The sequence below is a fragment of the Mastigoproctus giganteus genome, chromosome 8, assembly GCF_048544385.1.
Source record: "Mastigoproctus giganteus isolate SK-2022 chromosome 8, ASM4854438v1, whole genome shotgun sequence".
Classification (NCBI taxonomy): Eukaryota; Metazoa; Arthropoda; class Arachnida; order Uropygi; family Thelyphonidae; genus Mastigoproctus; species Mastigoproctus giganteus.
Window position 1 is genome coordinate 45855015 of NC_143582.1, and position 19682 is coordinate 45874696.

General features: G+C 36.1%; 1 protein-coding gene across 1 annotated transcript in view; it reads right to left on the reverse strand.

Moving 5' to 3' along the window:
- Positions 1–19682, reverse strand: part of LOC150081504 (beta-1,3-galactosyltransferase 1-like) — a 92306-nt gene that overhangs the window by 43266 nt on the left and 29358 nt on the right. The window contains exon 2 of the mRNA XM_090379453.1: positions 14251–15229. Within this exon, the coding sequence (XP_090235579.1) occupies positions 14251–15160 (910 nt within the window). The 5' untranslated portion in view covers positions 15161–15229. The remainder of the gene's footprint in view (positions 1–14250; positions 15230–19682) is intronic.

Consider the following 19682-nt stretch of genomic DNA (forward strand, 5'->3'; position numbering starts at 1 on the left):
TTGTAATAACAGAGAGCAAAGTGTAGGAGAAATTGTTGAAGATAAACATAAGAAAGGCACCTGTGGTGGATGGGATCTATCCAGTTATATTAAAGGAGGCAGCAAAGGAAGTAAGCAAACCCTTAGCCATAATTATGAGAGCTTCCTTGGACTCACAGGAGGAACCCATGGATTGGAGATGTGCAAATGTGACCCCAATTCACAAAGGAGGGTCAAAGGGCAACAAGTAATTACAGACATGTTGGTTTAACTTCTGTTCCAGGGAAATTAATGGAGGCACTGGTTAAAGATGCACTGCAGTATCATCTAGACAAGACTTCGGTTATAGCTCAAGACACAGCTTTGTTAAGGGGAAGTCTTGTCTTACCAATTTGATTGGATACTATGATGTGATCACAAAGGAACTGGATGCAGGGAATAACTTTGATATCATATATTTGGATCTCACGAAGGCTTTTGATTCTGTTGCACAAATTGGAGTTGTTTGGCACTGGAGGCAAATTGCTGCTATGGATAAAGGGTTGAGTTGGAGAAGACAGAAAGTGATAATCAATGGGCACTGCTCTTCGTGGACTAATGTTATTAGGGTTCAGTGTTGGGTCCATTGTTGTTTTCTGTATTTATTAATGACATTGATGATGGTATATCAGGCTTAATGTCCAAGTTTGCAGACAATACGAGGGTTGGCAGGGTTGTTAATGACACTAATGACAGCACGCTGCTGTAAGATGATCTAGAAAAGTTGAGCAGATGGGCTTAGAGGTGGCAACTGAAGTTTAACATTGGCAAATGTAAAGTTCTGCATATGGGAAGCAATAACCCCAGAGTAATGTATCAACTGTGTGGTACTAGACTGACAGTAGTAGAGAATGAAAAGGCCCTGTGGGTAATTGTGCAGGCAGATATGAAGTTTTCTGAGCAGTGCAGATGACCTGCAAGAGTAGCTCATGGTGTCTTGTCAATGATATACAGGAATTTTTCTAGCAGTTATAAGGAGGTGATTATCCTCTTGTATAAGGCAATGGTTAGGCCACACCTTGAGTACTATATACAGGTCTGGAGGCCTCATTTTAGGAAGGATGTAGAACTGCTGGAGCACATGCAGAGAAGGGCAACAAGATTAGTGAATGGAACAAAGGGTTTCTCTTATGAAGAAAGACTTAAGTTTTGTAAATTAGTGTCTGGAGACTAGGCACCTGCAAGGTGACCTGACTGAGGTGTATAAAGCCTTGAATGGTTTGAGCATGCTCAATGCTGATCGGATTCTTCCTCTTTCCCAGAATAATCGCCTGGGGGGGGGGGGGGGCATAAAAGACAGTTGAAGTTTGCCTTTAGCCAGAATGTGGTTGATTGCTGGAACAAACTGCCATCTGTTGTTGTAGAAGTTGATTGCTTAAATAAATTCAAGGCAGTACTAGACAAACATTTGGAGCAAGTGGATGAGTGAAATTAGATTTTTTTTTTTTTTCCTTTTTTGCTGATGCTATATAAGCTTGCTTTCTTGCATTGTGTGCCTTTACTAATGCTAAATGAGCAGTCAGATGCTAGTGGGCTTCGGAGGGTTGAGGTCCAGTTGTTCTTACAAAATTATAGCAACTACCAGTAAGGTTCTGAAGCAAAACTGGGTAATATAAAGAGAGAAAAACAATTTTGTCACAGACTCAGTCCCACAGAACAAAGGCATCTAGTTAGAGTGAAAACATACTTGGCCCAAAGTTGATAGACATTGTTTTAATTGATTTATATAAATATGAAAATGCCAATACTTTTCTGTTTCAACAGATGCATCCAATAAAGGTAAAGAAAAACTTTATCCTTTGGTAATAACTTATTTTGTACCTGAACAAGAACTAAGAGCAAAATTTTGGATTTTTATGCAGAAGACCATGAATCCTCAACAGCCATTTATAACAAGATTATGGGTTGTCGAAATGAGCTGGATTTGTACACTGACAATGTAACTGCATTTAGAATTGACAATTTGAACATAAATTACAGTGAGTATAATTCTGTGTTCCAAAAATGATAGGATAAAAACTCATTTGCTATAAGGCGTAAAACTTATAATTGCATAAAACTCATTTGCTCAATTGCCATGTTATCCATAATACTGCAAAGCACACATGTAGGAAGTTATCACTGAATTTAGCAACAATAGCCAATAAGATTTACTCTGAGTTCAGCAAGAGCACTACACACAAAAGAAATCTCAAAGGCTGTTTTTTTTTTAAATGAACTTTGCCCAAATTGTGAAAAATGTACCAACCAGGTGGGGCCTCAATCCAACAAAAGCAGCAGACAGACTCATTTCCTCTTGACCAGCTATTAAATTATATTTTCTACAACAGGGAGAAGAAAACTGTGATCCACTCCATTTGAATATATTTAAGGATCAAAAAAGATGGAATCAAAGAAGGAATGAATTGGCCATCTATATTTTGCTTCTCACTTTCTTAACTTAACGAGTGAATCTGTTTTAATTTTAGAAAGTGATTACAGGAACTCCCCAAGTTATTTAATGGTTGCGTTCTGCTACGTAAGTCGGAATTTCCCTAAATAAGCATTTAGGGAAATTCTGCGCTCGCAACTATGCACCCTGAATTGGATAGAAACGAAAAAGAAATGTTCAATGAACATGTAAATGGAATTATTTATTCAATTTTTTTTATTTCATGTGCAGGAAAAATTACAAGAGTGTACAAAATTGCAAAAATTTCAAAATTATAAAATTACAAAAAGAGAGAGGAGACAGGCATAACATCAGCAAGTTTTACCTTTCGAGCATCATTTCCAGAATTAACTCTCCAGCTGATAAGCACGCCGCTGCGGAAGTTGAGGGCTGTGGAGATTTAGAATGGGTTTTTTCCAACACATCACAAAATTTCTCTGCAGCTGCAGAAAAAGAACAGGCAACTTCACTGCATACTTTAATGTTTTCGAAACCAGCACGATGCTTGAACCTATTAAACCAACCATTGCTTGCCACGAACTGGCTTGGGGTTCGCCGTACTTTTGTTATCTTCATAAATACTTCTTGCTTGAATGGCCATTAGATTCAGGGCCATTAGATTCATTGCTTCTGAATCTAATTTTCCATCCATATTATTAATAGCTGTTCTATCTTCAATATAGCACCTGAACGCTGTTTTATGATCACTGTTGGGGTGGACTGGCCCCGGTGTGAAATACGTTGATCCTTGAACATGTTCTTTTATGTGTGCACTGTCCCTAAAATAGTATTCACCGTTAAAGCAGAGAGACCTAATTCCGTGCAATAGATAACAAACTGTCCTGCTTCGGAGTTCTTAATTAATCATCTTCATTTCTAATTCAATTTTGTTTCGTTTCCTAGCACTGCCAGCACTTGCACTTTCCATTGGTCACTTTCCCTTCATCATTGTAATAAGTAAATAGGAATGAAGAGAAGATTCTGAAAATTTATTTATGTTTTTTATATGATTGAAGATTTCAGTGAAGGAAGAACACATTTCACCATAATAACGTAAACACCCACACAATTCCAGTTATCGGGATTATTGCAAATGCAATAAGATAGAGTTTACTACCCGTTTATAATAGACTGCGCTAACAGAAAAGCCCAATAAACCGAAAAGTGCAAATTGTTTTATGGTAGCGACCTCCAGAAATGTGTTTTAGAAAAATATCACAAAGTCATTCAAAACTGATTCTTATAACGGGAACATATGATTACGATTAAAGTGTAGCACAATTTCCATTATAAAAATGACCTTTATAGAGAGATAAATAGCTTAGTTATATAGTAAAAATTTCAACTTCCAAGGTCTTGGAACGAATTACCAAAAAAAAAAAAAAAACTCCAATGTGTTATTGGGTTCACATTATGATATTTTCATGCTACCTCCATTTATTCCCACAGGATGCAAAATATGTTTCCACGATTTTGTTAAGTTTGCACCAGCCGGCAAAAACTTACGTAAAGTCGAATTTGTGTAAGTCAAGTATTATATAAGTCGGGGAGTTCCTGTATATATCTTCAAAAGAATTGGACGCAATGCGAAATCTAACAGCTAGAAATAAGCATAGAGGATAAATTTTTTTTGGTGCAAAAGTGAGAGATTTTATACAAAAATTCGAGATACAACAGAAATCTTTATCTCGGGAACAAGCGATGTCTAAAAATGGACACTTGATTACTTTTGTCAAAACTACAAATTTCAGTCAAATCCAGGAATTCAGCATTTAAATATAAAAAAGCAAAATTTAAAAACTTTTAAACTGAAATGTTGATGCAGACTGGGTGTATGATAAGATTATAAATCTGAGCTTGCCAAATTTTAAAAGCAACAGTATGTCAAACAAAGTGCAATGGGTAAAGATATTCAAATCAGACTAAATAACAACTGTTAAAATGATTGTCAAAAAACAAGCATGAGTATTCCCACAAGCAATGAATTTGTGGAAAGGATATTTTCTATTAGGGAATCAGAAACTGCATACAGGTCAAACAAATAAATGCAGAGCTGTGCACTCATATGAACTTTAATATCGAATGCAAAGAATTCACTGACTTCCTGAACCGTCTGAAGAGAGCATTCCTAAATGATGCTCAAGATTAGAAAAAATAACTGCATTTCATGTACAGGTCAATGTTGAAAAAGAAAAAAAAAAAAAAAAAAATCATGAGCTAGGGTTAAAACTGAAAGTGTCTGCAATTCTGCTTAGACAAGACAGGACAGAGTATATGATGAGAATATTGTCAATCAATTTGGCCCTGGAGAGATTGTGCAAGGCTCATAGGGTAAAATTTTCCCAGCATGGTCATTGATTGTTAATAGTAGACTGCTGGTTTGTTTGGTGAGATTGAAAGACGGAGTAACAGTAGCTGCAGGCATAGGTGAAAGTGATTCTTGCACTGCTTCTATTGAAATGAGCAGCACCCTGGAAAGCAAGGTGCTAGGGATTTCCAGGACTGCTGAGAGTCATCATGGAACAAGAAAATACATGGGCTATGTTAAGGTAACTAAGAGTAAGAACAGGTGCATGTATACTTCCAGGTACATCAAAGCTAGGAGTATAGTAAATAAATTTGATGAATATGAAGTGCTGATCAAGACATCAATGGCACATACTGTTGGGAAATTAGAGGCATGGTGAGACACAAATAAAAGAAATACAGATTTGTAAACAATGTGTACAGAAAGGATGGGGCCAGGATAGGAAGGGAGGAGGGGTTTTGCTGCTAATTAAGAAATAGAATCTAAGGCAGTGCATTCAGTTGACATTGGTGGACATGGCAATGTTGAGTCAGTTTCATGTGACATAAGCACTGTGAAAGCAAAAATTATGGTAGGAGTTATAGGCCTAATGATTCTAATGAGTACAATGAATAACTATACAGAGAAATGGAAGGAGCCAGTGAATCAGAATGTCTTATAATGGGGGATTTTAATTTCCCAGATATTGACTGGAACCTGTGGGTGGGTCACTCGCACACTAGCAAGGCTTTGTAGATTTACTGGATGATTCTTTTCTACAGCAGCATGTTCAAGAGGCAACTAGATGGAGTAACACTCTTGATCTGATTATCAGGAGCGATTCTTCATGCATTTGGAATCTGCAGATAAAAGAACTTGAAGGCAGTGATTACAGTGTATGAGGTTGGATTTACTACCATCAGGGGAAAAGGGAAGGGTTTTTGTTTTCGTAAAGGTCAATACATTCATCTCAAATAGTTTTTAAATTTTATACTGTGGGACCAACTGATGATGTTACCAAGAGCAAATTCAAAATCGAAGCATTCAAGTTATTAATGTTGGAAACAACTAGGCTTTTCATAACAACTAAGAAATACTGTTCGGTTTTAAGCCTAAATGGATGTCTAATGAGGCGTGTTAGAGAAGAAAAATGCATGTGATGCATATAGATTATCACAGAAGCCCATGGTAGATATAAACTAGTCTGTTATCAAGTCACATAGGAGTTAGGCAAGCGAAGTCAGATTACGAGAAATCCTTGGTAAAGGATGCAAAGACTTCTTTACTTATATAAACTCTAGTAGGAAGGGGCTGAATCACATTGCTCCACTTGATATCGTTTGTTCAATTGTTGATGATCCTACTCAGGTAGCAGGCAAACTGAATGAGTACACTGCATCTACATTCACATAAAAAAAGAATTCTGTGGGGAAGTAGAGACCATAAGTTTATCAAACTCTAACAGGGAGCTAAATGATTTTGTAATAGCTGAGAGTAAAGTGGAGGAGAAATTGTTGAAGTTAAACATAAAAAAGGCAACTGGAGTGAATGGGATCCATCCAGTTATATTAAAGGAGGCAGCAAAGGAAGTAAGCAAACCAGTTGCCATAATTATGAGGGCATCCTTGGATCAGTTGAGGTACCGACAGACTGGAAATGTGCAAATGTATCCCCAATTCACAAAGCGGATCAAAGGGTGACAAAGTAATTACAGACTTATTAGTTTAACCTTTGTTCCGGGGAGAGTAATGGAATCACTGATTAAAGAAGCAATGCAGAATCATATAAACAAAACTGAAGTTATAGTTCAGACACAGCACAGGTTTGTTAAGGAGAAATATTGCATGACCAATTTGATTGGATACTACGATGTAGTTACAAAGGAAATTAACTTTGATATCATAAACTTGGATTTAAGAAAGCTTTTGATACTGTTGCAGAGAACTGCTGTGCAAATTGGAGCAGTATGGCATTAAGGGCAAGTTTCTGATATGGATAAAGGGATGGCTAAGTTGGGGAAGACAGCAAGTGGTAATCAATGGACTAATGTTATTGGTAGAGTCCTCCAGGGTTTGGCATTGGGCTCATTGTTGTTTTGTATATTTATCGATGATACTGATCAAGCTTAATGTCCAAGTTTGCAGACGATACAAAGGTTGGCAGGGCTGTTGTTGACAGTATGCTACTTCAACAGGTTCTAGAAAAGTTGGGCAGACAGACTGAGAGGTGGCAACTGAAGTTTAACACTGACAAATGCAAAGTACTGCATATGGGTAGCACCATCCCCAGAGTAACATGTGCGGTACTACACTCAGGTTAGTGGAGAATGAAAGAGACCTGGAGGTAATTGTGCAGTCAGATATGAAGTTTTCTGAGCAGTACAGACAGGCAGCCGTGGGGTCTTGCCAATGATATACAGGAATTTTGCTAGCAGGGATAAGGAGGTGATTATCCCCTTGTATAAGGCAGTGGTCAGGTCACATGTTGAGTACCACATAATGGTCTGGAGGCCTCATTTTAGGAAGGATGTAGAACTGCTGGAAAGGGTACAGAGAAGGGAAATGAAATTGGTGAGGGGAACAAAGGGTTGCTCTTACAAAGAAAGGCTTAATTTCTGCAAATTGTAGCATCTGGAGACTAGGCACCTGCAAGATTACCTAACTGAGGCGTATAAGACCTTGAATGGTTTGAGCAAGCTGATGCTGATGGGATTCTTCCTTTCACTCAGATTATGCATCTGAGAGGGCATAAATTCAAATTAAGAAAGACAGTTGAATGGATGGTGAAATGGGATTTTTTTTTGGTTTTTTTTTGGCTGGTGTTTATACAGCATTAGTCAAATGCTTGCTTTCATGAATGATATATGCCTCTACTAATGCTAATACTCTACATTTCGTAATAAAGAAAAAATAAAAATAAAAATTATTTTCTCATCTCCCCTCCCCACAATGAATACCACCAGCTGATGCTGTAAATTGACTGGCAACTCTATCAAAGGAACTGAATGCAAAAAACAATTAAGATTTTGATATCATATATTTGGATTTCAAAAGCTTAACTCTGTTGCACATAAAAGACTGCTGTACACACTGGAGCAATTTAGCATTAAAAGCAAGTTACAGGTTGAGTGGAGAATACAGAGTTGTTATCAATGGGCACTGCTCTTTGTGGACTAATGTTATTAGTGGAATCCCCCAAGGTTCAGTGATGAGCCCATTGTTGTTTTCAACATTTATTAATGACATTGATATCAAGTTTAATGTTTAAGTTGCATATGACACAAAGATTAGCAGAGTGCTTAACAGTAATCAAGGTAACCTGCTGCAACAAGATCTAGAAAAATTATGCTAATGGACTAAGAAATAGCAGTTTAAGTATAATTTTGATAAATGCAAGGCACTGCACATGTTTAGCATAATCCCAGATTAACATAACAACTGTGTGGTACTACACCAGGCTGAGTAGAAAATAAAGACCTGAGGGTAAGGAATTTTAGGTTCCTTAGAATACAGGAACTTTGCTAGTAAGGATAAGGTATTATCCCTTTGTAGAAAGCTATGGTTAAGTGCATTTGAGTACTGTATACATGTTTTGAGGCATTTTAGGAAGGATGTAGATGTGATGGAATGGGTGCAGAGAAGAGCAACCAGATTGGTGAAGGGAACAAAGGAGTGTTCTTACCAAGAAGGCTCCAGTTCTGCAAATTGCAGTGACTATGCACCTGTAAGGAGATCTGACTGAGGTGTTTAAGGCCTTGAACGAATTGAATAAGCTCAGTGTTGATGGCACTTTTCCTCTTGCTGAGACTACACACTTAGGGATATAAATTCAAATTGAGGATGGATGGTTGCAGAACTGATGTGTAGAAGTTTGCCTTCAGCAGGAAGGTGATTAATTGGTGGAACAAACTGTCATCTGATGTTGAGGAAATGGGCAGTTTAAAGAAACTGAAAGAAGAACTTGACAAATTCTTGGAGATGATTTTTCTACGTTTCTTTCTTTTTTTTTTTTTTTTTTTTTGGCTAATGTACTATAAGTTTGTTTTCTTGCATTATTTACTAATACTAAATCCACAAAAGTGCTATTACTGTGTGAGCAACCAACACAGAGGCAAGTCAATATCTGTAAAGTTGATGCCCCACATTACAAGACACACTGATTTACTGGTCCACTTCTTATGTCTGTGCAGTTGTTCGTAATACCCATCACAATTATTAGGCCTATAACACAGTCCTACTTGCATTTTTGTTTTCCCAGTGCTTATGTCACACTAAACTGACTCACTGCACTGACTACCCATGTCCACTGAATGCACTGCCTCAGATTTGATGTATTTATTAAACTAAGAATGCAGCCTCTTCCTCCTTCTGTCTTTTCTGTGCACATTGTACTCCACATATTCAATTTCTGTATCCCTCATATCTGAGTGACACCATGTCTCTAATACCTCCACAATGTCTGCATTTTATTATTTGATAAATACGTCAAATTTATTTGCATGCTCCTAGCATTAGTGTACCTGCACATATACATACAACTGATTCTACTCTTAATTATCCTAAAGCAGCCCACATGTTTCCTTGTTCCATGATAATCCACAGCTGGCCTTGCTTTTCAGGCTGCTGCATGTTCCAGTAGAAGTGGTGCAAGAATGACTTTCACCCCTGCCTGCAGCTCTAGTAATCTATTAGTCTGTGTATCCCACCAGGCTATCAGTTTTTCAACCCACCTACCACTGCATCTATAGCATCAGCAAATATTCTTGCATCCCTTCTATTCAAGTGTATCCTGTCCCTTGGGAAACAGTCTTTCCTGTTCACGAGCACAGACCATGCTGAGAATAGTTCTACCCCATGAGCCTTGCACGGTCTCTCTCCTGAGCAGAATTGATTGACAAGCTTTCATTATGTACCCTGCGTATCATGTCTGGGCAGAAATGCATACACTTTTGATTTTAATCCTAACTAATGACTATTTTTTATCAACATTATTAGTATTAGCCACATGGTGCAAGGAAGCTATGGCTTATACTGCACCAGCCAAAAAAAAAAAAAAAAAAAAAAAAAATATATATATATATATATATATATATATATATATTAAATAAATAAATAAAAATAAAATAAAATAATAAAATAATAATAAGAAGAAGAAAATTTAACAAAAAAATAAAAAATTAATAAGAGAAAAGGAAACAGACAATCTATGCATTTCCCTCCTCCCATAGGTAATTATCCAGCTGACCTTTGAATTTCCCCAAACTGTCAGCCTCTACCACCCAAGTAGGTAACTTATTCCAGTTATTTACAACTCGTTGGCTAAAATAAAACTTCCTGCAATCCAGTCTAAACATCTCCCCCTTTAACTTGAAATTATGGCACATAGTTCTAGAATAATTTATAACCGTGAAAATTTCATCCTCATTCATTTTGCTTATGCCTCTCAGAGCCTTAAACACCTCAATCAAGTCTCCTCTAAGGTACCTAGTTTCCAAGCTCTGCAACCTGCATATTCGAAGTCTTTCCTCATAAGGATGCCCTTTTGCCGACCACACCTGGATAGTTACCAGTCTTTGGACCCTTTCAAGAATCACAATGTCCTCTTTTAGGTGCGGTCCCCATACTTGAACACAGTATTCCAAGTGTGGTCTAACAATAGCCTTATATAATTGGATTTTAACGTCCTTATCTCTACTATCAATTGTTTGATAAATCATCGATAGGACACCATAGGCCATCCTTGCAACCCGTCTATAATGCTCATAGAACTTCATGTCTGACCTTATTGTAACACCTAAGTAACACTTCAACTCCACCAAGTGTATAAGTTATTTTGGGGTTACTGTTCCCCAGGTGTAACCTTAAACTTTGCTGGATTAAAGCATAGCTGCCACTTTTCTGACCATCCCTGAAGTCTATCTAGATCATTCTGAAGAAGATCTGCTTGGCGATGATCATTAATTACTCTACCAATCTCTGCAAATTTAGACATCACGTCCTATATCCCTTCATCGATGTCATTTATGAAAATCAAAAACAACAGTGGTCCTAATACTGATTCTTGGGGAACCCCACTTCTTACATCAACCCAATCTGAGGAATAACCATTTATTACAACCCTCTGCCTCCTGCCCTGAAGCCATCCAGCTATCCATCTAAGGATTTTTCCCTGTGATTCCAACCGTTCCAGCTTATAAAAGTAACCGCTCTTGTGGGACTGTGTCAAATGTTTTGCTGAAATCCAAATAAACCATTTTGAAATTATTCCTTAAGTCCAGCTTTTGAGTTACCCTGTCAAAATAGCTAACCAGATTAGTTAAACATGATTTTCCCTTTACAAAACCATGCTGAGTATCCTTCAGAATTCCATTTCTATCTAAATGATCCTGAATTCCACCTTTGATCTCTCTCTGTGATTTTTGTTACTAATGAAGTTAGACTGACCGGCCGGTAATTTCCTCCTTCACTCTTAGAACCGCCCTTATTGTTATTTGGTTTTTTTTTTAGGAGCATTAGCAACTAAGACCATATTGCTCCGGGGAATATGCGGTGGTCATTCCCTGACCTTTCCACATCCTCCGTATTGGGTGGTGATGGGCTAGAACCCCGGTCTAATCATCCGCCCTTATGTATTGGAGATACATTGGCACTTTTCCAATCCAACGGAATCACTCCCAAGTTCAGTGATGCTCTCATAATTAGCCTCAATGGTTCAATGCATTCACTTGCTGCCTCCTTTAAGATTATAGGGTATAGGCCATCAACCCCAGGAGCTTTGCTGACCCGTAGGCTCGAACGTTTTTTCATTAAATAATTGTGTGACATTTCAACACCATTAATTACATTTTTTCAACTTCACGCCCATAATTTCTCATTGAGACAAAGGGTTTGTCTTCTGTAAATGTCTATGTTTTGTACTTATTAATTAAATGTCAGGTCTCCTACTCGTAACATCAATAGTACCAAAACATCTAAAAGAAAATCATCTTTTGTGCCCTTAAAAGATGACAGCTAATCTACAATGTAATCAACTTCAGCTCTGGAAGACATACCTTGATCCTGTTTCCCATCCTTTTTTGTACAATATGTTTCCCCGAAAATTGAGTCACTAACTATAGCTACTTCCTGTGGGAGCAAGAATCTCTACTGTGAAGAGTGCCACTGTGTTGTCTGATGCTGGGGTATGGGCTCAAGCATTGGGCTGGGCAGCTGAATTCTTGATGGGTCTCTCCCTTTTAATCCTTCACGGACATCAACCTTATTTTTCAAACCCTCATATAATCCCAGCAGAACACCGAATTTGTGCTTAATCTCCTTGTGCTCTTTGCAACAAACACACAAAGTCATCCTCCATGTCTTTGTATCCTACTAAATTTAGCTTCACAAAGAGGACGCAAATAATAATCCCGATTTGTAGAAAAACTGCCCTGGAGTTCTTTCCTGAACCAAAGCATTCCTGCTACTTTAGGCCCTTTTGCTTTGCCTAAAGTAGCAGGAATGCTTTGGTTCTGACTAAAATCATGCCTCTAGTCTGAGGCATGATTTTAGTCTAATTTAAAAACAACTCATAAAACTAAGAGATCAAAAGAATAACACTACACTAATTCTGCTTATTTGACAGCAACACAAACTACACTATTTTAAATTATGTTAGGTACTGAAATGTGATAAAGTTATGTTATCAAAAACATTTGCACTGCAACAAATTTATACTTTATAGTCCTAACAAAAAAACATTTCTGATACCAATTACACTGTTACAACTGATAATCTCTCTCTATTGCTCTCTTATAATGTAATTTCCTTTGTCTTGTCTGAACGTCCTGACCACCGAGATCATGAATGTAAACATAAGACCATTATAAGTTCAAGAATGCGATGCTCCTTATAAAAATTATGATGGTGCAGTTTTCTCATAATTAAGTGTGCAGGTTCAGCTTACTTATAAACCATTGTTTCATGAATATTGGAGAGAAGGAGTTATCCATCATATTAATACTGAAATATAAAAACAGCCACAATAAAGGGGACCTACACATAATGCTTTTCTGCTTACAAGGGACACATAGAAAGTGATACAACAGGAATTTACTACATACTTAAAGTATAGTAAATATATAATTATTTTCGCTGTGATACAGAGGGCATCCAACTGTAACAATACAGTGAGTTTCTGTGATGCTATGCATAATGCCTGCTTGATAACATGGCCTTTTGCCTTTAATAGAGATCATCTGACAGATGTTATAAACTTTACCTTTTTCCCACAATAAAACATTATGAAACATATATACATGTATACTTAATTTTTCTTGATTTTTAAATTCACTGCAAAGTTACTTATGAGACACCCTGGAATGAAATTCTGTATGCAATGCAAAGCACTATTTTCACAATTGGAATACTATATTAATTAATAGCCATTATATAATTACAAGCATTTTTTTTTTTTTTTTTAGGTGAGCAGCTTATCCTTAACCAACAGCATATCAAAAATAATATGCCATTCCTTACCTGAGAACATCTACAGTATTATATAGTAATTAAATGAAACATCACATCATACATTTGATAGTGAGCAATTAAGGTAACAAAATAAGCACTAAAATAAATTAATACGGACAAAGATAAAATTAAGTAACATGAAATTAACTAATAAAATAAATTAAGTAGAAAAACCAGCATATCTCCACCATGTATGTTAAATGTTAACATTTCTGCAATTTACAAGAGGCTATAAAGCATTACTTCTTCCTGTAAATGCTGCACAAAACCTGCAAGGCATTTTTATTATTATTTTTAAATAATCATAATTTATATACTTTCAATATGAAAAGAAAGGATTATAAAGGGCGGAAAAATTATGTTGTTAATTGATCATGTGCCTTTCAAGGCTTCTAGAATTGGAAGATTAAATCTAAATAGCAGAATCATCACCAAATAAATTTCACTTAGTTGTGTGACCATAAATGACTATATAAACATTAACTTACAAGCACAGGAAGCCCAATTTTTATCAGCTGACCTATTGTAGTCTTTCAATATAATACTCAAAATTACAGTTCTCACAATAAAAATCACACTGTGAGTGGCAAGCAATAGAATTGCTGCTATATAAAATTTTGAAACCACTTGCTATTAACAAAATCAGATGGAACTAAATGTCATTTGGTCCACTGGCTGGCATGTGGGATTATGTGGGACTTTTCAATGGAGTGTTCTAAATTTTTAAATACAGAAATCAATTTAAAACTTTTCTTGAAATGTATTTGAGCTACACAATACATTTTGTATAACTCACAATACATTTATCCCAAATTTGATGCATGAATAAGTGATACAAATGTAAATTAAGTACAGAAAAGTAAAGTGGTTTAAAAAAGGGGCAAAGGTTCAAAATGATCCTCTCCCACATGCATGCTAGTGGGTTAAAAGGGTAAAGTAATTCTTGGATTGCATGCATGCATGTGTGCAAGCACATGAACAGTCACAACTAGTTCTTCATACTTTCTTACATTTGATGGACGGATCATTCAGCTTATCCCAAATTTTATGCAATTCACTTGGAGTCATTTTATGGGCTGTAATAAGCGACCTAAAGATACAAAGATCATCCTTTCTCTTATAGAACTTGAAACCTTCATGATTTTCAGGTTTTAACCCAGCTTTTTTTGCACATATGCCTGTAATGAATATATCCTCTAAATAGAAAAATGGAGTATTCAATGCTGTCCTATAAAGTATGGAAACAACATCATGGGACATCACATACCCAGTTCCAGACAGATAGTGGGGATAAATTCTATCTGAAAATACAACATCAGGAACAAACCACTTTGAAGTCCAATCTTTCACTGGTACCGCATCTTTTATTAAACATCCAAGTAACAAATGTCTATGTCCTTTAACCTGAAGGAGATTTACAAGGTTTGGAAGATGGACAAACATATCATCATCAGTTTTCATTACGTACCTGGCAGTTAAACAACTCATTCCAATCCATTTCAGTAATATAACAGATTTGACGGTTAGATTATTATAAGTATCTAAAAAGTCATGTTGAATGATGTCTTTATACTCCTCACTTTCCTCTGCTACTTCTGCATTGAAAGTTTCATTCTGCGATCGTCCCAATAAAAAAAATACCCTGATATCTTTCAATTTTGTTGCACTTGAGGCCCACGTTTTCCGAATAGCTTTACGAGCAGCAACATTTGATACAGAAGAACATACAACTATTACTAAATATAAACTTTTGTTATTATTTTCACACGAAGGTCTAGGAGATATGAGAACTGTATTATTTTCTGGAAGAACAAAGGCAGACAAGTTTCGTTGAGTAACCATCCAAGTGAGATGCTGAGGAAGATGCATGTGAGTACCCACTCTTAAAGGCATGTATATGATACCCCACACAACCAGCATGCTCAGGGCAATAAGAACACATCGTCCTATAAGTCGAAATTCATCTCCTGATGTCTCCTCACCATCTCGCTAAACAAAGAAAAAGATATCGTGTTTTTTTTTTTTTTTTTTTAAATCTTACAGTAAAATATGTTTTTGTGTGGACTAAATGATAACACAATGAGATAAACATAGAGAAAGATTAAGAGAAACAGTTGTGGTTAACATTATATTTGTACACAATAGTGTGAGTTAAATGGTCTTTTTAATTATTTATAGCTTTAGGAGATTTTTCATTTTTCATAACTATACCGAATATTTGAACTGGACTAAATATCACAGTTTAACTACCCTTAAAATTTCCCTTTAAATTTTGTCTAATCAAATGCTTTTTGTCAATGGGACAAGATGTTCCTTTTCAACAATTTAGTTTCAAAATAATTAGATTAAATTGATTTTATTTGAACAAAAAAAAAAAAAAAAAAATTTATTTCACTCATGTTATGCACTCTGTGTACTCTTGGTCTGTATACAAAATACACTTTTTTTTTTTTTTAACCAATAAAATTGGTTTCCGTTTGTTTTCCAAGTATACCAATGATCACAAGATTTCTTCAAACAATCAATTAACACAAATATAATGCATATATAAAACAACCACTAGACGAAACTTTAATAAAGGATAGTATATAAGCATAAAATATAGTTAAAAAGCGGTGAAGAAATAAAAGCATTAAAATAATATCAAGAATTAAAAACTGATTATCTTTATTTGTTAGTTTTGTTTTAATATCCACATTAGTTGGTTGTTTCAAAAAACCTTTTGGAATATGTTACCCAATGCCTATTATAATATAGCATTGACGTTATTAGACTAAAAACTTAATGATTTACAGACAATACTTTCCAATTGACATAAAAGCAATTGATTAAGAAAGTTTTAAATTCAGAAATCTTAAAACTGAAATAGTATTATTTAGTCCAATTTCAACACATGAGTTATATTTCATCTGTTATATTTCCAATTTCAACACATTTTACTCATGTGTTGAAATTGGAAATATAACAGATGAAAAATCTAAACCTAAAAAATAAGCAATGTATGCCCAAGTATCTTTAAATTGAAACACCCTGTATACACTATTTGGTCATTCCTTGTCAAGTGTCACAAATTTGAAGACTATTCCCACTCAACCATTATCAATTTTGTACAAACTTGGTGTGGGTTTACATACATGTCCTATGAACATCTGCAAAATTTTAGCGCCATATATAAAATGGTTCAGGCACAAGAGCCTCTTCTAGATCATCCATGAAATACAATCATTGTGAAGAATTCGCAAAGTTCATATGTTGCTATTCCACAACCACAGAATCTAGCACACTAAAATTTGGTAAACTTGTTCAACTTTTTGCACTGAACATGAAAATTCCCATGATATCATTATATTTTTAACAATTACGTCTGAAAGACGCATTAAAAATTCATCATAAAAAATCTTATGCATACTTTGGCAATCCATAACTTTAAGTTAAAAACCTCTAGTAATCTGCTGTTTGGCTAGTTTAACTATCTCCATGCCACAATATTGCACTAGTATCAGTCCAGAAGCTAGTTTTCTTGTTGAGATATTTGCTCAAATATCTCAAAAAACGTCACCTCCAATTTTGTTTTTTCTAGTACCACTGGAAAGAGCAGATTTTTTTTTTACTAAAAATTAGTTTTGTCATTTTGGTGTCTTTTCATTTAAGACATGAAAAACACCTTCAAAGATCACGCAAATGCCACATGGTAGCATGCTATTAATTGGACTGGCAAATTTAACATGTCATGTAGCCAAGACCCAAAAGCTAGAAGCCTGAAATATGGTATACTTGCTCAATTTTTTGTGGTGAACACAAATTGCATTGCCAAAGTTCCCAAGCCTGTAAATTTGTCAAAATTAAGTCTGAAAATCTCTAATAACTTACTGTTTGGCTAGTTTACCAACTTAGAGCCACTTTGCAAGTGGTTCAAGTTGCATCTCCAGTGTTTATTTACTCACTGAGATACTCAACTGAATGCCAAAGTTCCCAAGCCTGTAAATTTGTCAAAATTAAGTCTGAAAATCTCTAATAACTTACTGTTTGGCTAGCTTTGAATAACTTACTGTTTGGAGATGCAACTTAGAGCCACTTTGCAAGTGGTTCAAGTTGCATCTCCAGTGTTTATTTACTCACTGAGATACTCAACTGAATATTATGTTAAAGCTGATCTCTGATTGCCAAAATGTTACAAATGGGATATGTCAAAATAACAGGGACATTCCTACAGAGCTAAGTGTTAAGCCTTGCAGTAGTCCATGGTGGCTATGTCACTACGAATCTTATAATTGGAAATGCCATCACCAAAGGCCACGCTGATAGCCAGGCAGGTCCAGCCACAGGTGGGTGAGGTTCCTTAGCTAGGATCTCCAGCTTGAAACAGTCTTAATCTAGGATCACAAGCCTATGGTGGTGGTGAGGGGGGGGGGTGCCTAGGATCCCAAGCTTACAGTTGGGCAGCAAAGTATAATTGCTTTGAAATGAGCTGGAGCCTTTCATCGAGGCTTAACACATCTTTTGAAGGTAAACTGTATTGTCATCTGAATTTTGTTGCAATGGGAACTGGAACAATGGCAACAATGTGCTGTTCAGGAATCCAGTAGGTGTCTGTTCTTGAAGGCTAGTGGAATGAATGAGCAACTCCATTAGGACACATGAAGTTGATTACAGCATCATGCTCTTCAAGTGAAGTTTCACAAATATTGTCAATCCACCAGTTGTTGTCATTAGCACTAGTAGAGGCATATGATATAAGAAAGCAAGCTTAAACAGCATCAGCCAAAAAAGGGGAAAAAAAAACCTTCCCATTTCACCCATCCATTCACTCCAAATGTTTGTCTAGTTCAATTTATTTATGCTGTCAACTTCCACAACAGATGGAAGTTTGTTCCAGCAATCAACCATCCACTAGCTAGAGGCAAATTTCAGCACATCTATTCTACAAGTCTTTCTTCAATTGGAATTTATGTCCCCTCAGGTGATTAATCTGGGTATCAAGAAGAATCCCATCAATACCGAGCTTGCTCAAACCATTCAAGGCCTTATACACCTCAATCAGATCATCTCACAGGTGCCTAGTCCCCAATGCTGCAATTTGCAGAACTTACGCCTTTCTTCATAAGAGCAACCCTTTTCCCCCTCAATCTCATTGCCCTTCTCTGTACTCATTCCAGCAGCTCTACGTCCTTCCTAAAATGAGGCCTCCAGACCCATATACAAATTCAAGGTGTGGCCTGACCATTGCCTTATAAGTGGATAATCATCTCCTTATCCCTGTTAGAAAAATTCCGGTATATCACTGACAAGACACCATGAGCTACTCTTGCAGACTGTCTGCACTGCTCAGTAAACTTGAAATCTGACTGCACAATTCCCCCAGGTCTTTTTTTATTCTTCACTACACTGAGTGTAGTTCCACACAGTTGATATGTTACTCTGGGGTGATTTCTACCCACATGCAGTAATTTACATTTGTCAATGTTAAACTTCAGCTGTCACCTCTCAGCCTATCTGCTAAATTTCTTTAGATCCTGTTGCAGTAGCATACTGTCATTAACAATCCTACCAACCTTCGTATCATCTGCAGACTTGGACATTAAGCCTGATATACCTTCTCAATATCATTAATAAATACAGAAAACAACAATGGGCTCAACACTGAACCCTGGGGAATTCCACTAATAACATTAGTCATGAAGAGTAGTGTCCACTGATTACCACTCTGTCTTCTTCTCAACCACCCCTTTATCCATAGCAGCAATTTGACCTTAATGCCATACTGCTCAAATTTGTACAATAGTCTTCCATGTGCAACAGGATCGAAAAGTTTCCTAAAATCCAAGTATATGATATCAAAATTATTTTTTCGCATCCAGTTGCTTTGTAACCACATCATAGTAGCCAATGAAACTGGTCAGACAAGACTTCCCCTTAACAAACACATGCTGTGTCTGAACTATAACTGCAGTCTTGTCTAGATCAGTGGTTTCCAACCTTTTTGGTCATGCATCATTATTTTACTTAAAAGGACTAGCACACACCCTGGAATAAAAAATTAAATATATAAGGTTAATTTTTTTTTTATTTATAAATCATTTACATGGAAGGCATTATATCTAAAATCACATATATTAAAAGATCACATAAAAAAATACAAAGCGAAATTAAATTGAGTTCAAGCACAAAATGATATGAAATAATTTATGTAACAGGTAATAAATGTAATGTAATACTTTTTGTTTTATTTATAAATAATTTACATGGTATCCATTATATCTAGAATCACATATAAGTTGAAAAGATCACAATCTAATTCGATACAAAACAAAACAAAATTAAAGTACAAAGTGGAATAAATCAAATCAATAGCATTTTTTAGTGGGAACAACGTGCTTGACTATTTTTCATTATTGCTGCGTACCTTTGTTTCATATTTTGGGACACAGCTAACCGAAGACCT